The 17,268-nt window shown below is 52.7% G+C and overlaps 1 protein-coding gene across 2 annotated transcripts in view; it reads right to left on the minus strand.

The window, feature by feature from the left end:
• LOC133159652 (titin-like) overlaps window positions 1-17,268 on the minus strand; it is a 115,439-nt gene that overhangs the window by 79,435 nt on the left and 18,736 nt on the right. The window contains exons 35-71 of one of the 2 annotated variants that reach the window (XM_061286867.1): window positions 16,738-17,187; window positions 15,468-15,932; window positions 15,281-15,331; window positions 15,130-15,216; window positions 14,758-15,045; window positions 14,537-14,647; window positions 14,099-14,375; window positions 13,767-13,944; window positions 13,400-13,480; window positions 12,770-13,037; window positions 12,409-12,471; window positions 12,253-12,312; window positions 11,694-11,756; window positions 11,538-11,600; window positions 11,373-11,447; window positions 11,204-11,239; window positions 10,066-11,082; window positions 9,356-9,406; window positions 8,790-9,194; window positions 8,156-8,434; window positions 7,559-7,828; window positions 7,347-7,486; window positions 7,110-7,236; window positions 6,538-6,804; window positions 6,174-6,440; window positions 5,711-5,974; window positions 5,497-5,636; window positions 5,285-5,411; window positions 4,472-4,738; window positions 3,139-3,405; window positions 2,749-3,015; window positions 2,347-2,486; window positions 1,918-2,044; window positions 1,672-1,814; window positions 806-929; window positions 461-727; window positions 45-142 (exon numbers count right to left, since the gene is read on the minus strand). In XM_061286867.1, coding sequence (XP_061142851.1) covers window positions 45-142; window positions 461-727; window positions 806-929; window positions 1,672-1,814; window positions 1,918-2,044; window positions 2,347-2,486; window positions 2,749-3,015; window positions 3,139-3,405; window positions 4,472-4,738; window positions 5,285-5,411; window positions 5,497-5,636; window positions 5,711-5,974; window positions 6,174-6,440; window positions 6,538-6,804; window positions 7,110-7,236; window positions 7,347-7,486; window positions 7,559-7,828; window positions 8,156-8,434; window positions 8,790-9,194; window positions 9,356-9,406; window positions 10,066-11,082; window positions 11,204-11,239; window positions 11,373-11,447; window positions 11,538-11,600; window positions 11,694-11,756; window positions 12,253-12,312; window positions 12,409-12,471; window positions 12,770-13,037; window positions 13,400-13,480; window positions 13,767-13,944; window positions 14,099-14,375; window positions 14,537-14,647; window positions 14,758-15,045; window positions 15,130-15,216; window positions 15,281-15,331; window positions 15,468-15,932; window positions 16,738-17,187 — 7,670 coding nt within the window. The remainder of the gene's footprint in view (window positions 1-44; window positions 143-460; window positions 728-805; window positions 930-1,671; window positions 1,815-1,917; window positions 2,045-2,346; window positions 2,487-2,748; window positions 3,016-3,138; window positions 3,406-4,471; window positions 4,739-5,284; window positions 5,412-5,496; window positions 5,637-5,710; window positions 5,975-6,173; window positions 6,441-6,537; window positions 6,805-7,109; window positions 7,237-7,346; window positions 7,487-7,558; window positions 7,829-8,155; window positions 8,435-8,789; window positions 9,195-9,355; window positions 9,407-10,065; window positions 11,083-11,203; window positions 11,240-11,372; window positions 11,448-11,537; window positions 11,601-11,693; window positions 11,757-12,252; window positions 12,313-12,408; window positions 12,472-12,769; window positions 13,038-13,399; window positions 13,481-13,766; window positions 13,945-14,098; window positions 14,376-14,536; window positions 14,648-14,757; window positions 15,046-15,129; window positions 15,217-15,280; window positions 15,332-15,467; window positions 15,933-16,737; window positions 17,188-17,268) is intronic. The other variant, XM_061286868.1, reaches the window with a different exon arrangement.

Genomic DNA, 17,268 nt, shown 5'->3' on the forward strand with positions numbered 1-17,268 from the left:
GGAGAGCGCGGTCAGCCAAAATCAGGAAAGCAAAGCGTTCAAACCTTAGCGGACTGTCGGGATACTTGGCATTCAAACTTGGCAGATTCTTTCTCTCGGACCTCGACATTTTGCAGAGGCTTGATGAACTCCACGTGAGGCGCTGAGGGCACAAAATGACCACGACGTGTTAGACCGAGATGGAAAGCATTTTCTCCTCGTGGTGGTAATTGTATCGATGGATGACGTGTTGTTATTTGTTGCGATTGTGTTGATCCTTTCTATCGGCGAGTACTGTCACTGCGTCTTACAGCTTGTTAGTTTTCTCCTGCAAGACTTTTGCTTCTATTCGCCCATTTTGCCTGAAGCTCACACACAGGAACTACAGGAATGTCTCTAGAAATTGTCTTCCCTGCACGGCACCCGCTTCTAGCTGGAATATTACACGTCAAAGCTCAAGAAATTCCAAAACAGTCCTTACGTATGACGTCGAGGAAGCAGGACGTCCTGAAGTCCTTGGCGTCACATGTGTACGTTTTAATGTCGTCCAGGTTGCAGTCGTGGATCACCAGCGCCCTCTTTCGCCCATCGACGATCACGTTGTATTTCTTGGTCTTATGCATTTCCTGTCCCTCCTTGAACCATTCAACTTGCGCATTCTCTCTGGAGACCTCGCACTCCAGAGTGGCCGTGGCCTCCTCCTCCACTGTCTGGTCCTCCAGAGGCTTGGTGAACTCCACCGGAGGCTCTGAAGGCACACGCCAAAACCTGAGCGCCGAGTGCAAAAGTAGAGACTGGACGGAGGTCAGAAGCGAGCGTCGTTCACCTCTGACTATGAGCTGAGCCTGAGTCTGGAAGTCCTTGGCGGTCAATCTGACGGGGCCCGCCTCTGACAGCTTCACGTCTTGAACCGTCAGCGCGTGAATCCGGCCATCTGCTCGAGTCTTCACCTGCAGGAACCAAACGATGGGAGTCGCGTGTATTTCCAGTTTGGTAAACCCCTCCGACTAGAGGCTGGCGGCTGCAGTCTGATGCGACTTTAGAGGCTCAACTTAAAGTTGGGGAGTTTAAGCGTAAAGGTTGTCGAGTTCAAGAGTTTTAGTTTGATCTTGACGTTAGAGACTTGGGGAAGTGAAAGCTGGGGCATTCTCTTATTCGTTGTGGCCGTATCCATTCTTCCATATGAATACCATATCAACTCAGCTCAACTTAGTAGGACAAAAACATTACAACTATTTATAGAGCACTTTAGAAACACCCATTCTGTTGTTGTACATGGGTGGAGTAAAAAAAAAAAAAAAAAAAAAAAAAAAAAAAGGTTGCGACAACAACGACGGGGGAAAAGACTAACTCCAAAGCCCTGACCCGCCCGCGGTGCTTTCCTGTATGTAGTCTGTTTGGTCTCTTCTCTTCCACTAGCGGTAAAGAGGGAAAAGCAAATTTTAGGTTGAACGTTTCGAGGGTGTTGCAGTGAGTTTAAACACACAGTGTCACGAGCGAGACAAAAGCGCTCGCTCGCTCACAAGACCTTTGATGTCGTAGCGGCTGAAACTCCATATCAGGGAGCCTGGAGGGCTAGTGTGAGATTAGTCAGTTATTTTTAACCTCAGCACAGAGCTCAGAGACAAAAGGGGCAAAGGTGTCTTTTGACGCGCAGTTGACAAAAGCTGGCAAACGTATTGGGCGTCCTACCCGCTCGCCGTCCTCCATCTTGTTCCCTGCCAGGAACCACTCTACCACGATGCCTTCGTAGGACAGCTCACAGCGGAAGGTGGCCGTCTCTCCGGCCGTCACAGTGGCGTCCTTCAGTGGTCGCAGCAAGCTGATGGCTCGAGCTGGGGAAGGCGAGGGTGGACGGACGGGCGTTTCAGTGTCCAATCTCTTCAGATAAGGCAGCAGCGGCCTTTAGTTGAGTGGCTCTCGCTTTAGCGTGCTCACCTTTCACTCGCAGCTGAGCGTTTGTTTTGGCGTTGCCCGCTGAGAAGTCCACGCCTCCCGCCATGTCCATACGGACGTTGTAGAGGATAAGGAGATGCTTGGGGCCCTCTGCCTTGATATCCACATCCTGACGGGAGACAGACAGTCCATTCGTTTTGCTTCCATTGGGACCATACAACTAGCTCATCAACATTCTTGGTGTCTACTGCACGTATATGGAAATTTCTACCACCGCATTTTAGTGACAGAAAATGCACAATGTGAAACGCACGCTTTGTTTGAATAAAGTTGGATTGTACCTCGTGATATAGGGCTAGGGCTTTTATAAAACGATTATTTTCAAGGGCTGTGGGGTGAATCAAAGCAAAAAGTGGCTTTTCAGCCCCTTCCACCTCAATTTGCCAACGTGAACAAAAGGTGAAGGCTTACGGCCGACGGGTGCAAAGCTTCTCCTCTCAGCTTCCAGTGTCCCTCCACATCCTCGTCGGAAAGCTCCGTCTCAAACTTGGCCGTCTCCGTCTCGGTGACCTCCACGCTGTACAGGGGACGCACCACCTTGATGTCACGATCTGAAAGGCAAACACGAGACAGACAACAATGTCAACATGACAGAAGGAAGCCCGTAGGGTCAAAGGCAAACCAGATGGGGGGCAAAACGAAAGGCTAAAGGGGCAACGACCGCTTTGCAATACAATAACAGTCAGACAGAATCTTGACGTAGGGTTAGGGTTAGATTCCGTTGATTCCGAGGCCTTTCCATTGGTGCGGAGACCAAGAAAGCACCAAAGTGAAGGAAGAAGAGCTCGCCCACTGCACTCCATTTGGTCTTACCTTCAATTTGGAGATACGCTTCCGTCCTGTCGGAGCCGCAGTCGCACGCGTATTCTCCCGTGTCGCTCTTCTCGGCCTTACGCAGAATCAGGATTCGTTTTTTGCCTTCGCCGGTGACGCTGACGTTCTTGGAGGGTGTGAGGTCCTTCCCGTCCTTGAACCATTTGACGTCGGCCGCCGCCTTGCTCAGTTGGCACACCAGCTTCACTTGGTCCTTCTCCACTGCTGTGTAGCTCTGCAGCTTGCTGGTGAAATACGGGTCGCCCTCTGAAGGGGAAGGACACGGAAGGACGGCTTTTGGAGGTTTGTGTAGCGTCTCAAACACACCGCCTCAGTTGACTATTTGACGACTCTGCTAATCTCGGAAAGGATACGGCGTGGGGTACTGACCAATGACGGTGAGCATGGCGTTGACGCTCTTGTCGGCGGCCTCCACCTTGATCATGGCCGTGTCGTCGAGGGCAACCTCCTTGAAGGCCAGCATATGGACCGCGCCGTGGTCCGTCATGTGGATGGCCTTTGCCGGGTGAAGTCGCACGTCGTTCTTGTACCAGACCACGGGGATGTTTTCGTGCGAGAGCTCCACGCTGAACTCGGCCGTTTCGCGCTCCTTCACCGTCACGTCCTTGATGGGCTTGAGGAACTCCAGGCGGATTCCTGTGGCGAGAGCGCAACGGTTGAAGATGGCGCGTGCCACGAGCCCATCGCTTCCGGCGACGCATTTCCATGGTTCGTACAGGAGAGCAAACGCATTTGTGAAATGATTCCACTTGTTTTGGACAAACGATTATTGATCAGCTAAGGAGTGAAGTTTAGCTAACCGCTACATGACAAAGGTAAATGGTCTTGTGCTTATTTGCCGCTTTTTTACACCACACAAAGGTCTGTGGAGCGTCTGTGGACCACGGGCCACACTTTTTTCATTTGCTCTCCGGGAAGGTCGGCAAACACAATTGTACTCGCGCTGTAGCTGCTGCCATGGCGTAACTCACACGGCGACCGACCACTCGCAAATGGTTACCGTGTTCAAGAAAAGCTTCATTTTCGGAGGAGCAATGGCCGCGACTGTTAGGGTTTGCGGAATATCTTCACCGTATGATTATGTTGGAATGTAACCTGTAATAATTTAACTAGCTTGTCCTGTCTAGACAAAAGTAGTTGACCAAAGTGCTAAGATCTTTTCAACTGATTGACTAGACACAGAGGAAGCAATCAAAGTTGCTTTGTTTACAGAAAGTCGTAAAAGGCCCCCTGCTATGCTTTGATCAGCAGGGGAGCGGCTTCACCCCATCCTGTGTGTTCCCACACCCCCACTTTCAACCCCACTCTGTTTCTCTCAATAAATATGCACCTGAAAAGGCCTGAGTCAGACTTCATTCGACCATCGCTGTAAGCACAGCGACGAGTGAACTCTCCGCCTGCAGGAGTCTAAAACGACTAACTTGTCTCCAGTGTGGTTCTTGCAAAATAAGTTAGAGTGAGCACCACCCTAACATTTAGTCAGACTTCATTCGACCATCGCTGTAAGCACAGCGACGAGTGAACTCTCCGCCTGCAGGTGTCTAAAACGACTAACTTGTCTCCAGTGTGGTTCTTGCAAAACAAGTTAGAGTGAGCACCACCCTAACAGCGACCGCCAAGGCCATCCTCTTTTGGCGAGTCGGACCGAGCGGCGCGACGACAAGCCAAATGGTTCTGTCGCGTGGGACAGGCGAGGGCTCACCTTGGATGACCAGTTTGCCGCTGGTCCTCTTGTCTTCCGCCTCAAACACGTACTTGGCCTCGTCGTCGTAGGTGGCCGAGCGGATCAGCAGCGCGTACGAGTTGCCGTCTCGGATGATCTCGTACTTGTCGTCCCTCCCCAGCTCCTGCGAATCCTTCAGCCAACGGAAGGATTTGGGCGCTCGGGACACTTCCAGCTCGAATCGGGCGGAGTCCTTCTCGAACACGTGCACGTCGCTCAGCGGCATCAGGAAGTTGAGCGGAAGTTCTGACCAACCGGGCGGACAAAGAAAAAGGCGTCACGGTCTGGGAATGGAGAGGAACCCTAACCTCTGCCCTTTCAGTCTAACTGCCACCAGAGAGTCATCTGGGAGGCAAAAATGGGCAAAAAGCGAACGAAGGAAGGCAACCGGACTCCTGTTGCAGGGTTGGAGGACTTTTGTCCTTTCTCCAGACGTCTTTTCAAAATATCACTTTGCTATCTTGGGGTCTTACGGTGAGCTTGCGATCGGATTTGTTTTTCATGACTCGATTTCATTTTAAAGGAGTTTTTGATCAATAAAGGACCCATTAAATGAGCCTCTCAATTTAGACAGTAGAGCAAAGGAAAGCGACAATGAAGTCGGATTGCGTCCTCGTGCAGAGAGACGGCAAATGCGAACAAAAGAATTTCCGCAGCCGAAAATGAAGGTGGACTGCTTCAGAATACCGAAGACTCTCCAGTTCAATTTTGGATGATAGTTCTCCGAAAACAAAGACGAGCCCAGTCGGCCGAATTGAACTTTGCAGATTTCAGAGAATGTGGTGGATTCACCTTTGACTTTCAGGTTGGCGGCGCACTTGGCATTTCCGGCGGAATAAGCCACCTCACCGCTCATGGGCACTTTGCAGTTGTACAGGATGAGCGTGTGCTTGCCTCCCTCTTCAATGAGGTCCACATCCTGACCGTTTCAAAATAGTGCCACTCAATAAGCGAGCCAGACAACAAAGGAGCACACGGCGGGCGAGCAAGAGAGAGGTGCTCACAGAGGAAGCGCTCAGAACTTCTCCGTTCAGCAGCCACTGGCCGTGGACGTCGTCCTCAGAGATCTCCGCCTCAAACCGAGCCGTTTCGCCGTCAAAGAGCTCCACGCCGTAAATAGGTCGAAGCAGCTTGATGACGCGAGCTGGCGGGGAGGCCAAAAGTGAAGACCCTCGGCCCAGGCAAAGTCCACTGAGGGAGGCGACAATTTGCTTTTACCTTCCACGGTGAGGTCGGCGACCGTCTTGTCGGTCCCGCAGTCGCAGGTATACTTTCCTTGACTGCTCCGCTCCACCTTCATCAAGACCAAAGACCTGCGAGTTGCCTTGGATTGAATGAGCACCGTCTTGGAAGCCATCATCTCCTTCTCTTGGTGATACCAAATCACGGGGACGTCTTTGTTGAGCTCACATTCCATAGAGACCTGCTCTTTCTCAGTGGCCGTGTAGTCTTGGAGTTTCACCACAAAGACGGCGTCGCCCTCTAGAACAACACCGTCGATTCATCGATTAAAGGCGGCCGGCGCCATGAAAGCCTGCCCTTCTCCCGGACTCTGGTTGCTCTGCCACCTCCGCAGAATGGGTCGTCAAGCACCCAAAGACCGGGCTCCGTCCCGCCCCACGCGCCCCACCCCAGCCAGCACCTCTTCTCCCCGTGCAAGAGATGGGACGGGTGACATTACCTATGACCGTCAGCTTTGCTGACGTGCTTATTCCCTTGGCCTCGGCCTTAATCTGGCAGGTGTCATCCAAGGTCAAAGTGTTCATTTCCAGAGCGTGTTTCTTTCCTTCCACGTGCACAATCACCGTTCTGCTCACGTGGAGCTTGACTTCATTTCGGTACCAGACCACCGGTACGTCGTTGTGAGTCAACTCCAGCTCAAAGCGAGCCGTTTTGCCTTCTTTGACCATCTGGTCCTCCAGCGGCTTGACAATCTTAAGCCTCAAGCCTGGAACAGAACAGGAAGAGCCGCGCCCGCCCGCACGCACGACCGCCCGTTAAGGAGGCGGCCCGCTCCAAGCGCCCGACCGCGAACCGAGACTTACCTTCCACCAAGAGCCGAGCCGTGGATTTGTGATCCAAAACTTGGATGGAGTACTCAGAGTCGTCGTCAAACTCACAGCTGTTTATGATCAGCATGTGCTTGTTTCCGTCTTCGATGATCTCGTATTTGGGGCCTGGGGCCACAATTTCCGTGCCCCGGAACCACATGGCCTTGGATACTTGCTTGGTGAGGCTGCATTCAAACTTTGCTTGTTTCTTTTCGGGAACTGAAACGTCCTTCAGAGGCTCCACAAAGCCCATTTCGATCTCTGCAAGGTTTCTCTGGGTTATTGATGTGCTATTTTCTCCATGCAAACGCTCAGCATCCAATCCAATGGAATCGCGAGAATGCTTTTCTTGTCATTGTACGACAGAGACGCAAATTGAGAGCGCGGTGCCTCCGGAGGTGCAAGACATGAGCATCGATTGGTGGAGGACTGGACTCAAGAGAGGAGCACGCACGCATGCACGCGTACAGTCATACACGCGTACAGTCATACACGCGTACAGGCATACAGGCATACACGCATACAGGCATACACGCATACAGGCAAAGTTTGGATTGCGGCCATACCTTTGACAGTCAGCATGGCACTGGTGATGGCGTTTAAAGCCTGGTAGGACACTTCGCCCGCTTGATCCAACTGGACATTCTTCAAACTCAGGAAGCGTTTGTTGCCATCGGCTTTAATGTCGCACATCTAAAAACGCGGTTGGCCCATTCATTTTTCAATTTGAAACACCGCGAGTAGCACGCTGGCAATGTCTGGCAGACGGGGCTGCGTCTGGCCACCAAGACGTGGCGACTCACCGGGGATCTGCTGAGCACTTGTCCCTTGAGCTTCCATTCGCCAACGATGTCGTCCTCTGAGATTTCCGTGTCAAACTTGGCTTCTTCCTTTTCCACCACTTCCACACTCGCCAGCGGTTTGAGGATTTGCGCCTCACGCTCTGCACACAAGCACATCGAAGATCTCATTCAAGGTGAAGGTGTACGTTGCCACCCCCACGTGGGCCACGCACCCCCCAGAGTCAGTTTGGCCAAGTATTTGCGGTCCTCCACGGCAAAGGTGTATTCTGACACGTCGTCAGGCTGACAGTTGTTGATGGTGAGCTGCATGCTGACGCCGTCCTTGCTGATCTCCACCTTGTCGGAAGGCGTGAGCTCCGTGTCGCCTTTTAGCCACTTCCAGTTGGCGGTGTCCTTGAAGAGTTGACACCTGAAGGTGGCACTGGATCTGGGTTTCACGTGCTGGTCCCTCAGGGGCTTCACCAACCAGTCTTTGATCACCTCTGAGCAGCACAAGGGACAAAAATGAGGCTCGCACGATAACCTAAAATGGACTCCAAACGCAGCATTGTGATACTCTGGGCTCGTTTGCCGAGCGTCAGTGTCGCGTTGAAGCAGGCGCAAAAGCAGAGGAAGGAGGGAGGGAGTCACAGGCACGCTCTGACATTCCGTCTTCATCGAGATGGCTCAAGGAAAGAAGTAGGAGTAGAAAGCCCTGGTCAGAGCTGCAGTGAGCAGACACGCCGCCACCGAGGGACGTGTCCGCTCTTCAACCTTTCCGAGGACGCGTTTGGAAGCTGAAAGGCATTAGCCGCGGGTGTCCTCCTCACCGGTGACTTTGACGTTGGTGCTGGTCTTGATGCCGTCCGGCGCGTCCACCTCACACGAGTAGACGCCGCTGTCTTCCTCGAGGGCGTTCTGGATGGTGACGGCGTGCTGCAAGCCGATGATGTTGATGGCCAACTTGCCGGGCTGTCTCTTCAGTTTGACACCATCGCGCTTCCAGATGACGTCCCTCTCTTTGTTGAGCTCACAGGTCAGGTACATGGGCTGACCCTTGGTGCACGACGTCTCTGCTTCCAACTCTTTGACCCACTTCACAGGCAGCTCTGCACAAGAACAACATCTTGGAATACACACGCTCAATTTGCCACGGCAAAGGGTGACTTTTGCAAGTCCGCGTGTTGACTTTTGTGCCTTGAGCACCATGTTTTTGCAGGTTTGAGAGCAAAACCTGGGCCGAAGAGACTGCTTTTTATGTGTCTTGGGAGCCACCGCCGTACACGACCGAGACCGAATTGACTTTAAGACGTCGTCGGTTGACGATTGGTCAATTGAACGGCGGTCTAGACCAGTTACAAAAACTCACGGCCGGCCTGGGAACAATTGAAGACTGGAAATTGTTGCCGAGTACTTTTCTGTGCTTCTCCAAAGTCTAAAGAAGGAGAAGATCTGTGAGCTCACCTTCAACAACAAGTTTAGCGGTGCAGGTAATCTCCCTTCCGGCATTCTTGGCAACGCAGGTGTACTCTCCGGTGTCCGACAGCTGCACATCTTTGACCACCATCTTGCGGTCTTTGCCGTCCGAGGTGAACTTGTACTTGGGGCCCTCACGAAGGTTGCAGCCATCCTTAACCCAAGAGGTGACGGCGGTGGACGGCGACACCTGGCACTCAAACACGGCCGAAGAGCCAATGGACTCGGCCTCCTGCAGCACAATGTCCACCAGCTTCTTGATGAACTTGAGCGGCACCGCTTTGAGTTTGAATCCTCCAAAAGGCTCCTCCGGTGGAGAGGGGCCTTTACCACCGCCGCCGGGCCGCAGGCCTCGACCCCGACCACCATCCCCGGGAGAGGGTGTTAGTCTCACTGCAAAAGCAGATTGAGAAATACGTGGATGGGGTAAGATATGGGACACAAGGCAACCAGTGGGGGCAAATGTCGATTCGTTCAAGCCAAAAAAAATCAAGAGTTTCAATCAAAGAGTCTTATGGAAGAGAAACCGAAAAGGGACGCATATCAGTTCTCACCGCCAAATCCTCGTCCTCGTCCTTTGGAAGGTTCCTCCACTGGTTTGCCATCTGGACAAGTGATGGAAAAATGTTGTGTCACAAAATCATCTTTTGCTCTTCCTTTAGTCAAATTGTTCTGCTCAAACACAACAATGACAACACAAATTCTTTCAAGAATGTCTTTCATGATGGGGGAATAGAAATAGGACGAGGTTGATGACGACAACATTTAGGAGTCGTGTGATGATGATGATGCATCAGGTGACCAAAGAGTGTGTGATGAGGATTAGAACAAGACATCTCGGAAGGGGTTAGAATGATGGCAAGGTTGCTGGGAAGGGAGGTGCTGCTGGGATGTAAGCAGGTAAGGTGGGTGGCAGTAGGAGGTTCAAGTAATGGGTGCCAGTCGGAGGTTCTGCTAGTGGGTGCCAGTAAGATGGGTGAAAGTAGGAGGTTCTGGTAGTGGGTGCCGGTAAGATGGGTGACAGTAGGAGGTTCTGCTAGCAGGTGCCGGTAAGATGGGTGACAGTCGGAGGTTCTGCTAACGGGTGCCGGTAAGATGGGTGACAGTAGGAAGTTCTGGTAGTGGGTGCCGGTAAGAAGGGTGCTGATAAGATGGGTGCCGGTAAGAAGGGTGCTGATAAGATGGGTGCCGGTTGGGGGTTCTGGTAGTTGGGTACGGGTTGGGGATGGTGACAGCAGAACCAATTTTCTGGATGCTCGCTCACCTTTTTGGCTGTCAGAAGGGCCTGGGGTTTCCCACGCCCCATCCAGCCCTTGAACTCGCCAGTCATCAGAGGGGACCGGCTCCCGAGTCCAGGTCTCCTCATCGGCCGCGTCGTTGCTGTCCTCAGCCCCATCCTTAATCATTTCTTTCTCTTGCCGGGTGGGCTTCACCTGTGAGACCCACTTTCCTTGGGAGGCCTCTGGAGGGCAAGGTTCCTTTAAAATGGCTGCAACTTCTGGTGAAGCGGTTTCTGACATTCTTTTCATTTTCTCAGCCCCAACAGTGTCGGTTCCAGTGGTGACTTCCTTTACTTTGGATTTCTCAGCCTCTTTTGGTTCCACCTTTTTCAGCTGCTCCTTGGGCTCCAACGCCCCTTGACCCTTTTCAGCATTGCGTCCAGGCGATGGCGTACTCTTGAATTTGGCGCCAGTCTTGATGCGATCAGTTTGTCTGTGTGAAATGTTGTGCTTGTCTTTCTCTCCTAGGGCAGGGTTGGGCGCCTCTGGAGCCAGTCTGTCCGGTAGCTCTGCGGCTGTCAGCGTGGTTTTTGACACCTCTTGATCCCACTTGAAGACTGCTTGACTCGTGGTGACTCTTAACTCTCTGTGCTCGCCATCAGCAGGTTTCGTCGCTTTGGCGTCATCTTCAGCTTTTGGAATGGGGCCATCCTTTGGCAAGCCGGGACGTCCTTCGAGTTGGATATTTTGTCTTTTCGATTTGATGGATTGCATCGGCTTGCCTGGCACTTGAGTTACTTTTTTGGAAGCAGTCGTTCCTTTCGGTTTTTCTGTCTCCATTTGATAAGCAACCGCAAGCTCGTCACGTACTTCGCAAAGCTGGACTTGACTCGTCTCTTGGGTCAGAGTGACGAAACTTTCCTGACCTTTGATTGTTGAATCCCGACTTTGTCTTTCATGCGGACCGGGAACGTCGGGCTCTCGGTCAAGATGCTTTTTGTGCACCTTGTGTGCTGCTGTTGCTGCTGCTGCTCTTGTCTCAATTTTGGGTTCAAGCGGTGCTGTGTTTTGGATAGTGAATCATTTCACAAACACGTCACAAACAGGTACACGCACGCGAGCAAAACAGCAAGTCATGACATGAATTTCTCATTCAAACAAAGAAAAGGCCAAAGAAAATACCTTTGGTTGGTCCAGGAGCCTTAACCGGTTCCTTGTCTGCAAGAGTCAATATTAGTGAGTCATCTGGAAATGGTTCATTTGCAAGTTCAAGGAAAAATAAATGGCAGCAAAACGGGGACAACAAATGCCAGCTTGTCACTCGCCAGACGGACGACAAGACAGACATTACCTGCAGGTGGAGGGACTCGCTTCAAGACAGGAGACGCTTTGGCCGCTGCTTTGGATGCTGGAGAAGGTTTCTCCTCTGCCAGAGCGGGCAAAGAGCCAACGCAAGTCAGGTTGGAATTGGAAGAAAAGGCAAGACGGCAGACACGCTGGGGAGGGGAGATGCTACCTGGGGCGGTCAGGACTTGAGTGGGTGCCTCTGCTGCCACTTCCTTCTCCTCTGGAGGGAAGGCTTCAAGGTAGAACACAGGAAAAGGTCACGGACAGGCAGGCACTCTGCGGCTGATCGAAACTCAGAGAGACGCTCGGCAAGAGGTCCGAGTACCTGCGGGAGGAGTCCTACTATCCTCTGCGGCTCTGGCAGGGGAAGCTTTCCATCTTTGGTTCCCTGGAAGAGATAGCCCTTTGTCGTTTGCTGTGCGGGTGTCTTGCACACAAGCAGTTCCTGCTAAATGTCCAGAAGCTGGCTTCTGCGGCTTCTGCCACTTAGGGTAAGAACTAAAGGTTGTGCGCAATGCTTACAACCCAAACGCAAAGCAAAGGACAGACTTGAAAGAGAGTTCCGAGTCTGCCCCCCGTCAGTGTCAGTCAGTGTGCGCCTGTAAGCAGCTTGAGCGCAAGACGCTAACTCCTGAAGACAGGCCCAGAGTGTAAGACTGTACTTGGCTCGGGCTCTGGTTCAGGTTTTGGTGTTGTTGTGCTTCGGCTTGAGGTTCCCATTGAGCTTGCGGGGCTGCTTTTCTGAATCCTTTCAATTTTTCAAGGTTAAAAAGACAAGCCACTTTGGTGACTTGTCTCATTTGGGAAAGACGTCAGATGCAACTGCTGAGCGATGAACAGCCGTGCTGAACATACCAAGAAAGACACAAAAGCCTAAGTGTTACCTTCGGAGAGGAGCGGCTCCTCTTGTGGCGCTGACATCTCTGGCTCCTGGCGGTCAGGGTCTTCAAAACATTGAGACTCGTTTGACTTTTCCGAAGCGAGAAATGGGTCGCAAGAGGACCAAAATGGCGTGAGCAAGGAAGAACCGGAGCAGATACCTTTGAGTGGAGCAGGAGCCGGAGCTTCAGATGCAGCGGGCGTCTCCTTCGGTGTCCTGTCAACTTTGGAGAAAGAGCACGTTAAAGCTACCGTCCGGGACTGGACCGGCGGCGTCTTTTTGGAAAAATGTCATTCTAATCGACCGGCTTGTTCATCAACAGCGACAATCCAAACAAAGCCTTGAGAGCCCATTCCCTCCGTCAAAAACATTTGAAAGAGGATCAGGACGAAGAAGTGCGTATGCATTTAGAAAAAGCTTTAAACCTGGAGCAGCGATCAGAGCAGAAGACCATAGTCAGGTCATAGAAAAGACGTGGACGCATGTCTGGAAAACGGGCACTCCGTTTGCGCTGCTCTTACCGGAGACGCTGAGACTGGCATCAGAGATGTGAGGACCGCAGACCACCCGGTAGTGGCCCTCATCCTTGGCCCGGCACTGGCGGATCTCCAGGGTGTGGCGCTCGCCGTCACTGCGGATGCTGTACTTTGCGCCGTCCTCCAATCTCTGAGTTCCTTTGTACCAGGTCAAGGTGATCTCCGGGTAGTTGATCCTGATCCGGCACTCAAAGGTAGCGTTGTCGTTTTCGCACGCGCTCTGGTCGCCGATGTCCTCCAGCACAGTGACGGGCTGCGGGTTGACAACAGCATTCAAGCGTTGAATAGTGAAAATGCTCTTTGGGCTTTTGGCATGCTACTTATTTGTCGACCTCGTTTGCAAAGCAACGAACCACGCGGATCAGATGCAAATGTGCCAAAGTTATGGTGATGCATTTTGTAGCTGCTCGCTGCGGTGGGTAACAAAAATGCAGCCGACTCGATCAGAAGCCGGACAAGGAAAGAGGGAGCTTGCCCTTTCTACGTTGAAAAGGTGTGTGTGCTTTCCAGACTAACGAGGGTCATCGTTGGCGCAAGTGAGTCGGGCGGAAGTGAGAAATCAATGGTGACCAGGCGATGGATTAGGGATAGTGTTCTCTCATGCCGCACTTTTACCTCCGTGTCCACGCGTCCCTCCAGCTGCTGGATGAAGCGGACCATATCTTCGTCATAGACCTGCTCGTCAAGTGATGTCTCCTGCAGGAGAGCCCGACGGTCACGTGACATAGACAAAGCATACTGGGGTCTTCCTATTGCGCTGAGCTTTTTTTGCAGTGCCCAATGTTTGGATGGCATTCTGGTGTAGCTTTTGTTTTATGGACGAATGAGCGTCCTGACTTTTTCTCCAGGCTTGGCACCGAGTTGGACTGGACAATTCCTGCATGGAGCTCAATGACTAGATGACCTCGCCTCCCTTCGTAGCAAAGCTCAGTGGGTGGACGGACGGGACAGTACACAAGCTGACGGACGGCGAGTTCCTCACCACAGCTTTCATCTCCTTTTCCTGCTTCAGCAGCTCCACCGCTTGAAGGATAGCTCGATAGTTGTGAATGTGGTGCTCTCTCAGGATCTTCTCGTAGTCTTTGGTCTCATGGCCTCGCAGCAACTCAACCAAGTTGACCTCATCTGCTTTTTGGGGGCTCTTCTGCTTTGAGGGGGTCCTAGCTCAACCAAAAGCAAAAACATGCAGCTGATATAGACTCCATCTTCACGACGGCACCCTTGTCCCCACTCTCGTGCCAAAGGGATTGGCTTATTTGGACGAGTCCCAACAAAAGGAAGAGAATTCTTTCTCGAGTCCGACCGACGGCTTACTTCTTCAAGCGGATTCTGATGTCCTCCGTCGCTTTCTCAGTTTTGGTCACCTCCATCTCGGCACTGCACTCGATCTCGCCATGCTTGTTTGAGGCCACGCAGCGGTACTGGCCCGAGTCAGACCTAGTCACCTCCCGGATCTCCAGTTTGGCCTCCTGGCCCTTGTGCTGGATGGAGACGCGGCCGCCGGTGGTCAGCTGCCTCCATTTGCCCTTCATCCACTTGACGCTCGGAATAGGCTCGCCTCCGATCTTGGCGATAAAGGTGGCCGTGCCCTCTGCGAGAAAACAACATCACATCACATTCTATGAGATGAGATGAGATGAGATGAGATGAGATGAGATGAGATGAGATGAGATGACATGAGATGAGATGAGATGAGATGCCAGCAGAGACTCATCACAATTGTGTGGCTGTTAAACATTTGGAGCGACTCACTCTCTGCGACAGAAACACTCTTTGGTTGTTCAATGAAGAAAAGATTGTCCAGACGCTTGACGGGGGCGGCGACGGCGGCAGGGCTAGAGACCCCAGGGGTTGCCTTGCGTTCTTGGGCAAGAGAAAGTAAGTGAGCTAAGGACCAAAGGTACTCTGTCTGGTTGAGACATTCATCCATCCACCCAATCCATCCACCCATCCATCCACCCATCCATCCATACCTATGACGGTGACTTTGGCCTTGCAGAAGTCTGTCCCGGCAGAGTTGCTTGCCTTGCACAGATAGTCTCCCCCTGCGCTTTTGCTCACTTGGCTGATATTCAGACAAGGCGTTCCGTTCACAAAGGTGATCTTTGTGCTGGAAGTGGACCTCAGCTCCCGCCGGTCCTTCATCCAGATGATGGTGAGTGGAGCGGTGCCAGTCACATGACATTTAAGGCTCAAATTGTCACCCTCACTCAGCACTAGCGGCTGCAGTGGACTGTCAAATTTCGGAGGCACTGTGTTTTCTGAAAGAGCCAGCGGAGAACGAGAGCACATCGGCACAAGCTGACGCCAAGTGGACTTCAAAAGAATAGAAAGACAGACTGTACCTGAGCTGGTGAGAGAAACCTGGGAGGAAGCCTCTCCTCCTTCCCGGTCGGAGCCCCGGCGGGTGTACCCGTGGGCTGCGCTCAGACCTTCAAGACATAAAATCAGCACCAAATGATCCCGTGTCTGTGTTACATGACAAAAGCGTCTTACCTGAGACTTGCTCCTGGACCTGGCTCACAGCCACCCTCTCGTGCATCGTGACTGCAAGGGCACAAAGGCAACAAATGAATAGCACTGCGGCGACAAGTAAGCAAGTGATGTGCGGGTGGCTCTTGGAAGAGAAGTGCTGGATGTGCAGGTGCACAATAGTGTTGAAGAGAAGCATGCAGATGCCAACCTGTAGTCACCAAGCCGCACTCGACATCCTCGGCCGAGCTTTCGAAAGACAAAGAGCCCGCTTGTCCGCCTTGGACCTTCTTAACGGGCGAACGGCACACGGGGCCGTCACCTTTGGTCGAGTACCACACGGAATCCCCGATACTCAAGCCTCCGTAAAGCCAAACGGCAAAGGGGGCGGGGATCCCCTTGCTGGCGCAACACAGTGGGGGGTTGCGCTTGCGCACCAGCAGACCTCGGGGGATCCGGAGGAGGAAGTCGGGGCGCCAGCTGCACGGGCGGCTGTCGGGAAAGCTGCTCAGCGAGTACAGTTGTGAGTACGGAGGCAGGGATCCTGGCTTTTCTGCCGTCTTCTCCGGGTCCAAGCTCACCGGGGGAGCTTTTGTGTTGTCCCTGCCGGCCCGTGAGGCCGCGTGCACAGAATCTGGCGCAACGGCGCACTCGGCTTTGACATTTGCCTCTTTAGCTGGATAAGAATCATAGGTAGGGAGAGTCATTAGGCTGCTGCCACTCATTAGTCACACTTTAAAAACTTGTTATCTACACACAGAGGACACAGTTTGGGCCGTTCCATGGCGCAAGCATGCTTAGCGCTCTCTCGCTCTCTATATATATATATAGAGAGCGAGAGAGAGAGAAAGAGAGAAAGAGAGAAAGAGATAAAGCGATAAAGAGAGAAAGAGAGAAAGAGAGAAAGAGAGAAAGAGAGAAAGAGAGAGAAGAGAGAAAGAGAGAAAGAGAGAAAGAGAGAAAGAGATAAAGAGAGAAAGAGAGAAAGAGAGAAAGAGAGAAAGAGAGAAAGAGACCCTAACCCTAAACAGATAGATACTTTCTTGATTTATCGTCACCACGCCCCACATGATTCTGGGTGGCAAGGAGGAAAGCGTTCCCCGACGGCGGTGGGGGCTCGGGGGAATGGAGCAAACAACGGACAGAAGATGGCTGCATCTCTTGGGGTCAGCCCAAGTCACTCACCTGTTGCCACCCAGAAGCCCTGCCCCCGCCCATTCCTGAGAATCATACTGCACACATCTGCCAACTTGCATTTGTTACGGACACACAGACACGCCTGCCACCATCTTGAGTTAGTGACACAGTGGGGTTCCAAACGGCGACAGCAAAAGCCTCTATGTACGTTTGACGGGTGAGGTTAGCAAGGCGGGGCTCGGCCCCGCCCGGAGGAGACTTAAGAGAGACAGCAAGGAAGCGGGTGGAGCACTGGCACGTACAAGGAAGGCAGCGTGAGAAAAGAAAGAAGAAAGAGTTCACACCTTCTACAGTGAGGCGAGCGGATGAGCTGCTGTGGCCGTGACAGTTGGTGGCCGTGCAGCGGTATACGCCCTGGTCGGCCAGACTCACACTCTGGATGACCAGGGACAAGAGTCCTCCCCTCTGAGAGCTCTTTGCCCGCTCCCTGAGCAGGTTCTGGCCATTGTGGTCCCAAACCACGCCGATGAACGGCTGCCCATCAAAAGAGCAGCAGAACTCGGCCATCTCGCCGCTCTTGACACGGATGTCCTGCAGCTCCATTAGGGCTCGGGGCTTCAGAGGCGCCGAGATGGGAAGGCTGCGCTCCGAGCTCTCCGTTTCCACCACCTCCACCGTCCGCCAAGACACACTGGAGCTCTCAGAGTAGGACTTGGTAAACTCGCTGAGGCTCCTAGTCTCCAGCCTTTGACTCAGCTTAGCCTCGGACAAAGTGCTATCAAAGGCATTTTCATCTGGGCGGTAAGAAAGAGGACAGACATGGGTTGTTAGGTCAACACACTGTCGCCGACGTCCGGATCGGCGAGCGGAGGAGG

The sequence above is a fragment of the Syngnathus typhle genome, linkage group LG9, assembly GCF_033458585.1.
Source record: "Syngnathus typhle isolate RoL2023-S1 ecotype Sweden linkage group LG9, RoL_Styp_1.0, whole genome shotgun sequence".
NCBI lineage: Eukaryota > Metazoa > Chordata > Actinopteri > Syngnathiformes > Syngnathidae > Syngnathus > Syngnathus typhle.